Below are 11,252 nucleotides of genomic sequence, written 5' to 3'. Positions count from 1 at the left end.
GTCTCTCATCATGTGTGTGGGAAACGGCTCCTGGAGTTCACCTTTCCCTGTCTGTATACGTATGTCAAGCACTATGGTTTTTGCAATACACTGTTTGATGACTTATTGACTTATTGATGTTTTTAGTTCGCAAGATTTTGCAAAACAGATCATTTTGGATAAGTAATTTCACAACCAAATTGGTAAAAGACTTTTGTTAGGCCTTATCAATGAGAGCGTTGCAGAATACCTGTTTTTCCAACAAGGAACACACAAACTTAACGTCACATTTCTAAGAACTAATTGCTTCATTGTTGATCTGATTTTTTTTTGTTAGTCAGCAAAGCCATTCACAATATCAGATAAAATCGCTTGAAGATACAGTACATGACTCAAATCTTATCCCCCCACAGCCAAATCATGCCCCCCTCCTCCTGACTGGACTGGAGGTAGTGTCAACGCTACTCAGATGGTTTTCCTGGTAGGCCAGTCGGTATCAGTCAGTTGTCCTAAAGGTCAGCGGGTCAAAGGTAACCAGGGAAAAAGTATCGCCACCTTAACTTGCAGGAGTGATCAGATCTGGGCCCCCATCAGTGCAGTGTGTGAGAGTGAGTACAAACATTCGTTATTTCCAACGTTACTGTATTTTTCAGTGGCTTTACATGATAAAAAAAAAATCTCACAGCAAAAAATTCATGTTAATATGATTTTATAGCCCCAAAAGCATTTTGCACCAAAATGTCAGGAGAATTTATTCCCAAGTTAATTTCAAATTGTTTTTGGCATCTTCATCATCAGTACAGAGAGAATATCTATAATACATTTTCTTTGTCTTTGGGTCATATTTCAAAGCATATTTTAGCTTCTCTCTTCTGCACTTCTCTATCCCATGTATCCTATGTCGTTCTACTAAACCTCATACAGTACGCACAACTTGCATATAAACAAAATAGAAAGCAAATTGACTTCCTGATTTGGTGAGCTGGAAATTTGTTAAGTTGTAGTAGGTTAAGACACTCTGGACTTTGAGCCTATGCACTTCCACTACATGTAATCGTTCTGACTCAAGCACAGCTGCTGATTACAGCAGCTTGAGGAGTAAGTTTGACCAATATCTTTTGTTCCTCATTCAGGCTGCAGCATCACAATTAGTGCTGCTTTTCTTATTGCATGGTATCTCTATAATACACTATCTGTGTTTTGTTGCAAATTTCCACTTGTATTTTCTTCTGTCCGTGTTACTTCTGCATGTTATTCAAAATATTAGAAGCCTGCTCTCTCATAGTTAGTTAATTCTCCTTTGTTGTGTTGTATAATCTGTGATATTTTGATCCTTGGGCATTTTGCATGATAGCTCCGCAGTATGATATGTGTAGTTTTAAATTTATGTGGTGGCATGTATGCATATTTATTGACTCCTTTTTATCTTTTACAATCTTTTCAACCCGTTCATCCGGTTATTTTTTAAAATCTGATCCTGTCAGTATGTGTATATATTCACTTTTCTCTCTGTGAGACACCTGCTGAATTTCACTCACTGCTTGTAACATTACTATTTTCAGATATGGGAGGATATAATAATATTATTTCTCAAATGTGCATTTCTCGTGCACCATCTCCTGTTTTGTTTGTATGTTCCCAACACTAATTAGATTTCCTGTTACACAAAAGTAATGTGGGAAATTTTTTTAAACTAAGATTGAAATGAGAGAGCATGAAAATGCCATTTCATAACCAATCTTGAAAGGCCCAAAGGCCTTTAGTTCTTCAATGGACTGCTCAGCCATGCTGAGTATCTTCCTTTCTAATTTACTGGTCCGGTCCATTTTAATCACACACAGGGGTGTCCTGCGGCCCACCAATGTACGTGGCAAATGGGGTAGTCCGTGGGGCAGTGTTCCAGTTTGGAGATGTGGTGGTGTACTCATGTTACGCAGGCTACACCATGGAGGGTTCTAGCAGGAGTGTGTGCTTGGAGAATGGCACTTGGACCCCACCCCCTACCTGCAAAGGTAGCACAAGGAACTGCCCTTAAATCCCACTTGGAGTTCTGACTTCAGCCTTTTTCTTCATCTTTTGCAAAATCTTGTGACTCCTTTTGGCTGGTCTTGCACATTTACACATGTAAACACAAGCACTGAGCACTTTAGATAATGGTATTAGGCCACACTGCTAGTTAATGGCTTCAGATTAACTAGCCATATGTGCACATTTTTGTTCCATACCCTTTCTGTACAATATTGTAAATAGACCATATTTAAGGTGTTGACCTACGCTACCGTTCAAGTTTGGGGTCAGTAAGAATTTTGTATTTCATTGAAAAAAGTCTTATGCTTATAGGGCTGATTTTATTTGATTTCAAAATACAGTAAAACAGTAATGTTGCGAAATATTTTTGTATATTCATTTTACATTTATAGCAGCCATTCAGTGTCACAGGATCCTTCAGAAATCATTCTAAAGATTTCAGTTTGGTGCTCAAGAAACGTTTCTTATTATCAGTGTTGGAAATGGAAACGGTTGTGCTCCTTAATATTTTTTGTGGAAACTGATGCAGTTTTTTCATGAATTCTTTGATGAATACTGTAGAAAGTTCAAAATAACAGAATTTGTTTGAAAAACATTTTTTGTAACATTGAAAATGTTTTTACTGTCACTTTTTTTTTTTTTACTGAGCCCAAACATTTGAACGGTAGTATGAGAAATAAGACTTTGCCTTCAGTTATAGTACTGCCCCTCAAGCTCCTTATAAAATATAAAATATAATTTTATAATTAATTTCAATAATTTAACAATAATAGTTTTTAATTATGTCATTAAGTTATAGTACTCTATAGTCCCTTACAAATAAACATTAATGGAGTGTTCTCTTTGGGTGCTATGCAGCGATATGCAGCTAACAGTTACTTAATGTCAAATATGTTATTTATTGCATATTTTAGCATAGCTAGAACGTTATATTAACCAATCCAGGACCAGAATTTGTTTTATAATAGCTATTGAACAAAATCATTGTCCCACAGAGATGATAGAGATGGGCTTTAGTGTGGATGCCACTCTTTTCAACAAGACATGATTTTTTTGGTTAATATTTTTGGCATGTTTTAACATTGTACATTACATTCCAAGACACTTTCAGTCTCGGAGTCGTTGGCTTGTTTGGTTTGTGTGCTTGCGGAAACTAATTCTGATCAGTCCAATTTCCCACTGGTCTTAACGTCTAACAGCTGGCTCTTCTTTGAATGCTGCATGTCTTTATATGGTAATTTAGAATTCTGTTAGGACAATGATTGTACTGCTATTTGTTGTGATTGTGTCCGTTTCATCAATCATGTTTTGTGTGTTTGTACAGCTGTCTGTTGGCTCCAGTGCCAGAACGGAGGTGTGTGCCAAAGACCAAACACTTGCTCCTGTCCAGATGGATGGATGGGCCGATTTTGCGAGGAGCGTAAGTACACTCACAAACATGTGCGATAACAACAGCAGCACTCATAAACAGAGATTATTAATATTTCCAAATGACAGCAGTCCATTACTTAAGGCACCATTTCATGGATCAATAATAGCATGCATCACATTAGTTTCTTACAAAGTATTGCTCATTAACAATCACCCCACACACAAAGCTGCATTTCTCTCTGTGGCTTCCAAAACTGTTGGGTGTGGTGTCTATACATGCATGAATGTTTGGGAAATAGAAAGAGACCAAGAGGTTTAAACAACATTTTGTCTCATACTGAAGTTGAAAAATTGCTTTTAAAAAGCTGACTTAACACAGATTATTCTGCTTTTTCCAATGTCTCTTCAACCCAAATGTCACACAGTTTCATACTGCATGTGCTTTTTCCTGCAGCGATCTGCATCCTACCATGTCTCAATGGAGGACACTGCGTAGCTCCATACCAGTGTGAATGTCCAACAGGATGGACAGGCACACGCTGCCATAATGGTAAGAGTGAGTGTTTGTGTATGATGACTTGTGATAGTCATCAAGAAAATGTATTACATAAATTATGTTTAGTAGCAGAACTAGGTAACTAGTCAGTGCAGCCTCTAACGAGTGAGTAATTAAATAACAAATCTACAACACTGAGGAAGTAGGAACATCAGCTGCTTTATTAAGTCCTGACAAGCTGAGATGAATGAAACATCTGAAATTAGTGATAACCTCACAGCATTTAATTATAGCCGATTTATTAAGTCTAGCGAACATCTGCCATTTAAACTATCTATAATCTTGGAGGTTAGTATAAGTCTTAGTTCAACTATAAAAGGTGCTATTTAGGGAAATATCTCTCACCAGACATCATGCTAAACAAATTACATTTTAGAGTTTAAAAGTAGGGTGGAGTGCAGGGGAGTGAAGTGATTAGAGTGATTACAGACAGAAGGAACATCAGCATTGGTGACTATGAGTATAGTGTGTATTAGCCTGTAGATTTCAATTTCTGCAGTCTAATCTAATTGTCATACTCTTCGAATTTCATATTAAGAAATTCTTTTAACCCAAAAAGCAAATTATGCTCCCTTCGAACTGGTTTTCTTTAAAATACAAATCTTTGTAATCCCAGGCTATCTGTATTCAGAAGCACATTTATATCTGGAATATAATTTAATTTCATTCACATGTGTTTCATAAACACATAATCCTTTATGGATTACAATCCGCCATCAAAATGATACATTTAATTATTCTGGCTGCTGTGAGAAAAGGCTATAAACGATCGGCCAACTGCAGGATCCTCGCATGGGATAGCCTAGTAGCTAGGACAACTTCTTTATGTTTACAGAAGTGACGTAATGACGCAGCGGCATGCTCGAATTTCCTGTGTAAACCTACCCGTACCACTCAAATTAGAAAACATCATTATAAGCTAACCGTTGTGAATCGGGCTAAAGTAAGGGCAGTAAAGTAACTGGCTGGTTATGTACTTGCTCAAATATTGATTTCGGATCATTTTTAACCAAAAAGTTATGGACTGCAGCTTTAAGTAAACTGCAAAACATCTAACAGGTGAATAAAAATTATGAATTTCAATGAAATATTGAATGACTTGTAAAGAACAAGAACTCATTTACAATACCACACACATCATATTTTTACATTTCCCAATGAAACATTATTAGATGTATTGAGACCACCACCAGCAGGACTGTAAGTCCATGCATTTAATGGTCTCTAAAGCTGCAGTACCAAGACAAACAAACCTACAGTACTTGCTGAGTTGCTCAGATACATTAAAGCAAACTTGATTTGCTTTTGCAGACTCAAGTACAGTATTTACTATATGTTACCTGCAGTGTTTGGTCTACAGGTTTTACTGATTACTTGCTGGTTTTCATTCTGCGGTTGTGTTCAGACTCTTTGTGTTTTATCGGTCTTGACCAGTGTTGATTCATACGAGGTGTCTGTCGGGACAAAGGTCTGTAGGGCAAAGAGGAATCCTGGAAATGATTGATTCCTCTGAAATTACAAGGGGATAAATGTTCCCTTTTAAGAACCTTTCTGGTTGTGCTCCAAAACAGACTGTGTGAACGTATGTGTTAAAGAAAGAATGTGGTTCCTCTCCTTTTTTTTATTAGAAAGAGACAGTAAATATGCACTGAATTAGTGGTGAATGATTGGTTGATTTTTTTATGTGTTCTTAGCGGTGTGTTCCACGTCCTGTTTGAATGGAGGCCGGTGTATCCGACCCAACAGGTGTCACTGCAGTCAAGGATGGGGAGGATATGACTGCTCTAGGTAAGCCACACACAAACTAGGTATATTTGACATGTTCATATTAACATATGGACATGTCATCAGAGGTCTCAGAAATCCTGCAACGATGTCCGTGCTCACTCAGTCAAGTCCGGACAGTTTAGGGCTCTCCAGAAGTCTTTTTCAGGTTCAGATAATAAATTACTAATAATAAATCACTCCGAGTCTTGTTTTAAGAGAGGTTTAAACGCATCACCATACGAAATGGTTTCGCTTTATAAATAAAAAATAACAGCGAGTATAGTCTTCACCCGAGATGCGCCACAATTCTAATGAAAGCATTCCATTATATATGGAGGAGGCGGGTATAATATTTCTCTTCAACAAAATATTCAGCAAAGTATTCCCTTATTGGAGACACAAAAATTAAGCTCAAAATTAAGACACACCCTTTTCCTCTACAGTGGGTCTTGGGTTGCCATAGTTACGTCAGCTAAGCAGAGCTTTTACACACACATACACAGCCTCCAAAATATATGAGGAGGTCGTCATTGTGATGTTTATCTAAACACAAATACAGGAAGCCTAACCTTTATCCTACTTACAGCTGCACAGTTCTTCAGGTTATAATAGCAACACCTTTTGAAAGCGTAATTGAAGCACACGCACATATATAAGCATTTTCCATCTTAACAGTTGTCAACCAAAATATAGCGACACCTGTTAGCTATGTCGCTTTGACAGGATGTTCTCTAACAGGATGTCAGTTAAACTGCCTAGCTGCCCCTCCCCCTCCCCCTTATGTTTCTATTCTTTGGAAACGGCGCTGACTTTTTGAAGTCTCAAAAGATCAACCTCGCCTGCCAAAGTTCTCATTTCCAAGTCAAAATCATTAATTTCAATGAATTGTTTCACCCGTTTCATTAATCGCTTATATATGCTCATGTTGATGAATGAACCGAATCAGATCTTTAGCGGTGGTGATGAGATCCTTCTTCTCTTGGTCTCTGTCGTCTCCTGTCTCTTTGCTCCATCTTATTCTTCTTTTTGGCGGCCTTGTCGTGTCTTCGCTGTAAGGACTCTACAAGCAGATCATCGAATGGAATTTCCAGTTCACATGTTTCATTCAGATTCCTAATGTGTGGGGATTGGCCAGAAGATTGAACATTACTCGTTGAATTTTTTAATACAACAATGTGCATACATCACATGAAATAGAACATTTTGAAACATTTCACAGTCCTCAACAGATTGTCAGCGTATTGTACAAGAAACACTAAATTACTCAGCTGGGAGATTGTTGTTGATTGTAAAAGACGAGTAGTGAAACTATTGGGAAATAAAAATGAGAACCAGCCTTCTCTGAACTCTGCCGTGTCAGTATGTGAATTCATGCCTCAGGCTCAGACACGCCTATTTTCATGATGGCATATCTCTTACAGTAAACACATTTCCCAGGGCACTGCAGTTTGTTTCAATCCAATCTCTGAGATGGCATAAGGATAGGAAATAGATACTGCTGCGGCCATTTCTATTGTGATTCTTTCTTTTAAGTAGTTCGCTTTGTTTTTCACTGATTCAGTACCAATGTCAAGATTTTATTGAGCAAATACGGTCTCTCAGTAAAGTACTATTGATCTGACAGTTTTACTAAAAACATTTCCAGCTAGTCAACTTGATATCTGCATCCCTCAGCTAATTACATGCTGCAGCCTTCATTGCCGGTTAGAGCGATTCACAATTAGATTTACTGGACACTTGGTCGATTTAAGAATCAAATGAGCTTATACATTTTCATTGTCCATCTGTCTGAACTGTACAAGCAAAATGCACCAATGCCTCAAGAAAGTACTATCATAAATGTTTGAATTTTATTTAGTTATGCTGGTAATATTTGGATCAAAAAGGATATTTAATGGTCTTCAGCTGATCTTTGATTATTAATTATTGTCTTTCAGAAAAAGAAGATCTGGATACTTATATTTTTAATGTGCCACACTACAAGAGTTCGAGTCCGAATGTGTTGGAACAAGATGGCTTAATATCAGAATTTTGTATACAACACATTTTCTCTTTCCCTCAGAAAGTTCTAAGTGGTTTTGTAAATTAAAGCTGTATTTTTTCATGTAGAAAATGAAACAGTATTAAATATATGCTGCTGCTATATACATGAACTATGTGTAAAAATGTTGATGTGATTGTCCAGTGTACATGTATATAAACTATTCTTTTCATGTTTATTAAAACAGAAAACACTACTATATGAAAACCAACTGTAATTCTCATTCCTAGTTAATTATGACGCATTTTCAATTAAACTTTCAGTTTGTTCTACTTGCCTGTCTCATATGACTAATAAACATTTGACCTGAACAATTTGATACAACCAGTACAATACAAGAATTTTGTAAAAGTCAACTTTTCATTTCCTTTAAAGTTTTTATTTCATACAAACATAAAATGCCATTATAGAGGGCCAAAATATTTAACAAAAGGTTTTCTGTTTCTATATGTAAACTAGAATAAAATAGGATATAAATGTAGCAGATAAAATTAGAACGAGTTGAGAATGATGTTTCTGTACTAGACTAGAGATTTCTGACATCAAGATCAAAAAACAAAATCTGCGTATATTACTTATTACAGTGGTTGGTTTGTGTGTTTTTCTTCATTTATGCATACTGATCTTCTCCTCCAGGTTAGATTGATTTGATCCAGAAAATTCATCAATCTGAAAAACAATTGTTGAATCAGTTACAGCACAACAGGTTAAAGGGTTAGTTCACCCAAAAATGAAAATTAGCCCATAAATTACTCACCCTCAAGTCATCCTAGGTGTATATGACTTTCTTCTTTCAGACGAATCCAGTCGGAGTTATATTAAAAATTGTCTTTGATCTTTCAAGCTGTTTCATGGCACTCAGCGGGTGTTGCATGCTTCAGTCCAAAAGCAGTTAAATAAAAAGCGCCCATCCATAAAAAAAAGTGTCTCACACGGCTCCGGGGGGTGAACAAAGGCCTTCTGTAGTGAATCGATGCGTTTTTGTAAGAAAAATATCCATATTCAAAACGTAATAATCACTTTAATGTAGCTTGCGCTCACTGTTGAACACTGAAAAAAGTTCCGGGCGGATGACGTATGAGGTCAGTGCTGTGCATGCGCCAGTGAGGCTACATTAAAGTGAATATTATGTTTTGAATATGGATATTTTTCTTACAAAAACGCATCGATTCGCTACAGAAGGCCTTTGTTCACCCCCCGGAGCCGTGTGAGACACTTTTTTTTATGGATGGGCGCTTTTTATTTAACTGCTTTTGGACTGAAGCATGCAACACCCGCTGAGTGCCATGAAACAGCTTGAAAGATCAAAGACAATTTTTTATATAACTCGGACTGGATTCGTCTGAAAGAAGAAAGTCATATACACCTAGGATGACTTGAGGGTGAGTAATTTATGGGCTAATTTTCATTTTTGGGTGAACTAACCCTTTAAACTGCCAAAAACAGCTAATAAAAAATAGTTCCTCAGAAGATCATGGAAATAGGACAAAAGATGTTTTACCTTCTTTCCATGCTTGTAGAACTGGAATGTTGGCATACATTTGATTTCACAGAAAGAGGCCACATCCTAGATAAGAGAAAGAGGGAGTGGAGATCAGGTCTGATTAGGTTTAGTCTGCGGTGGGATGTTAAACATATTTAATAGTGTCTTTTCATTTTGCTTAGCCAGTCTGAGCACTTTTGTAAGAGAGGGCTGAAATTACATCCATGACAGGACTCGAAGGCTGTCGAAATTAAAAAATCCCTGATATATTTAGAAAAATAATTAGTTTCATATTCATTTCATCTTAAATTATGTTTTGCACCATTCCTGAATTCAGTCACAAAAAGGTCCACTGGATATGTGCACTGTTACCAGAACCTTCAAACACTCTGCTCACATTTGCCATCCTTACCTTGCGATTTAAATGTCAGGCAAAAAGCATGACATTTCAACAAATCGCAAACATGTATCAAGAATTCAGCTTTCAAATACACACACGTCCTGTCCCCCATCTGCTTTGCAACACAGCATTGTAATAATATCTAGTGTTTGTAACCATAACAACATGGGCAACCATCAGAATTGTCCCACTCTGGCACTGTCTCGATCTACCTCTGATAAAACTGAATGACCGCCAATATCCTTTCTGAGCGCTATCCCGTGAATCAAATAACACACTATCAGCAAGCCGATCAGGAGAACAGCAACCGGGTGTGCTGGGATGTTCCAATGTGTTTGGATCACTTACAAAAGGTTAGGCTGTCTGTGAGTATCCAAATACATTATACTACACCAGACATCCTTGTCTATGGGAGGGAGATAGGGAGGCCATGTATTCAAATGAAAGTAACAGTACAACCCAGATGGTGAATCTATGTAAAAGGGTGTTCTGCTCATTTGGCTCAGTAGTCTGTAGACTTTCGAGTGCATTCATAAGTGAAAAAAGACACCAGGTGACTAACCTGTGCATCATCCACATCCACCTTTAGAAACACGACATTTTTGTTCTCTTCTTTTTCAGACAGCGCCTGTGGAGGGGGAAAAAAGGCGGTAGTAAAAAGCAAACACAAAGCTTGCAATCAAAGCACTTCCTTTGAACTTCATATTTTATTCATTCCGTTTCATCCGTTAAATTTGTATATGCTTTCTTTAATTGTCTAAACCAGGTACAAATATATGTGTATTGACTGAAAGTAAAAGTAAACAACCGGTTAATGATTTTTATGTATGTTACATACAAACCAAAAGTTATTCAGATTTTTTTACTAGTGGGTGCAGGACACTATAGTTCATTTATGTAAGTGAAGATAGCAAAATAAACTGACATATTAGGCCTATACCCAAAAATTTGTCATACAGTGGAGGAAATTAATAAAAAAAATTGTTACCAAAAATTATTCACACTTTGACCTGACCATGTTTTGCTTAAGTGTTATCTGACATTATCAAGATGAATTTGTTCTGACAGTTTAGCTCTGAGTTCTTGCCAGATTTTATTACCATTTTCTAAACTATAGCGAATAAACTGATAATGTGTGAAATGTTGAAGGTGTCTGAATACATTTTTGTTTGACTGTATGTGGCTGAGGTTCTTTTGTAATTTGGTTAGTTCTCAACCACACCAAAATCTCAAAATAAGGTATTGCCTTTAAGGAATAAATCGGCACTCTTTTGTCTTTTATCCCTCTCTTCTTTCTTTATCAGCACTGGCTCTCATTTACATTATGTAAGTGATTCATGCTTTAATTCTTAAGGAAGCTTTCCTGTTGGTTGCCGCGACAACCAGGGCCGTTTTAACCATTGGGCTAGGCGGGGCTGAAGCCCCGGGGCCCGAGCAAGGATGGGGCCCGTGATTGGCTGTGGAGTAGATTGACTGGATCGCCAAAGCCACCACGCCCCCCAGTTATTAGCACTGTTATTTAGTTGAGCTTTTCCGTAAATTCCATGCATTACCATTTGAGATTGAAACGTAAAGTCTGAATTTGGTTTACCAATCAAATGCATTTATTCTATATTTGACTTTTGAA

The 11,252-nt window shown here is 37.2% G+C and overlaps 3 protein-coding genes across 3 annotated transcripts in view; 2 read left to right on the top strand and 1 right to left on the bottom strand.

Annotated features, from left to right (window-relative positions):
• LOC107668778 (sushi, von Willebrand factor type A, EGF and pentraxin domain-containing protein 1-like) overlaps positions 1-7,897 on the top strand; it is a 91,628-nt gene extending 83,731 nt beyond the window's left edge. Inside the window, 2 exon segments of the mRNA XM_016460766.1 lie at positions 5,629-5,722; positions 7,639-7,897. Of these exon segments, the coding sequence (XP_016316252.1) occupies positions 5,629-5,722; positions 7,639-7,669 (125 nt within the window). The 3' untranslated portion in view covers positions 7,670-7,897.
• On the top strand, positions 7-2,124 carry LOC107668760 (sushi, von Willebrand factor type A, EGF and pentraxin domain-containing protein 1-like). The gene is made up of 3 exons (XM_016460747.1): positions 7-59; positions 393-587; positions 1,821-2,124. The coding sequence occupies exons 1-3, from the start codon at positions 11-13 to the stop codon at positions 2,012-2,014; spliced, it is 438 nt and encodes a 145-aa protein (XP_016316233.1). The 5' UTR covers positions 7-10; the 3' UTR covers positions 2,015-2,124.
• A 202-nt stretch (positions 7,898-8,099) lies between the features above and the next one.
• LOC107668769 (thioredoxin-like) overlaps positions 8,100-11,252 on the bottom strand; it is a 6,410-nt gene continuing 3,257 nt past the window's right edge. The window contains exons 3-5 of the mRNA XM_016460754.1: positions 10,188-10,253; positions 9,244-9,309; positions 8,100-8,411 (exon numbers count right to left, since the gene is read on the bottom strand). Coding sequence (XP_016316240.1) covers positions 8,349-8,411; positions 9,244-9,309; positions 10,188-10,253 — 195 coding nt within the window. The 3' untranslated portion in view covers positions 8,100-8,348. The remainder of the gene's footprint in view (positions 8,412-9,243; positions 9,310-10,187; positions 10,254-11,252) is intronic.

Source organism: Sinocyclocheilus anshuiensis, unplaced genomic scaffold, assembly GCF_001515605.1.
Source record: "Sinocyclocheilus anshuiensis isolate Anshui unplaced genomic scaffold, SAMN03320099.WGS_v1.1 scaffold337, whole genome shotgun sequence".
Lineage (NCBI taxonomy): Eukaryota > Metazoa > Chordata > Actinopteri > Cypriniformes > Cyprinidae > Sinocyclocheilus > Sinocyclocheilus anshuiensis.
Note: the sequence above shows the minus strand (reverse complement) of the source record. Positions and strands in the feature narration are given on the sequence as shown.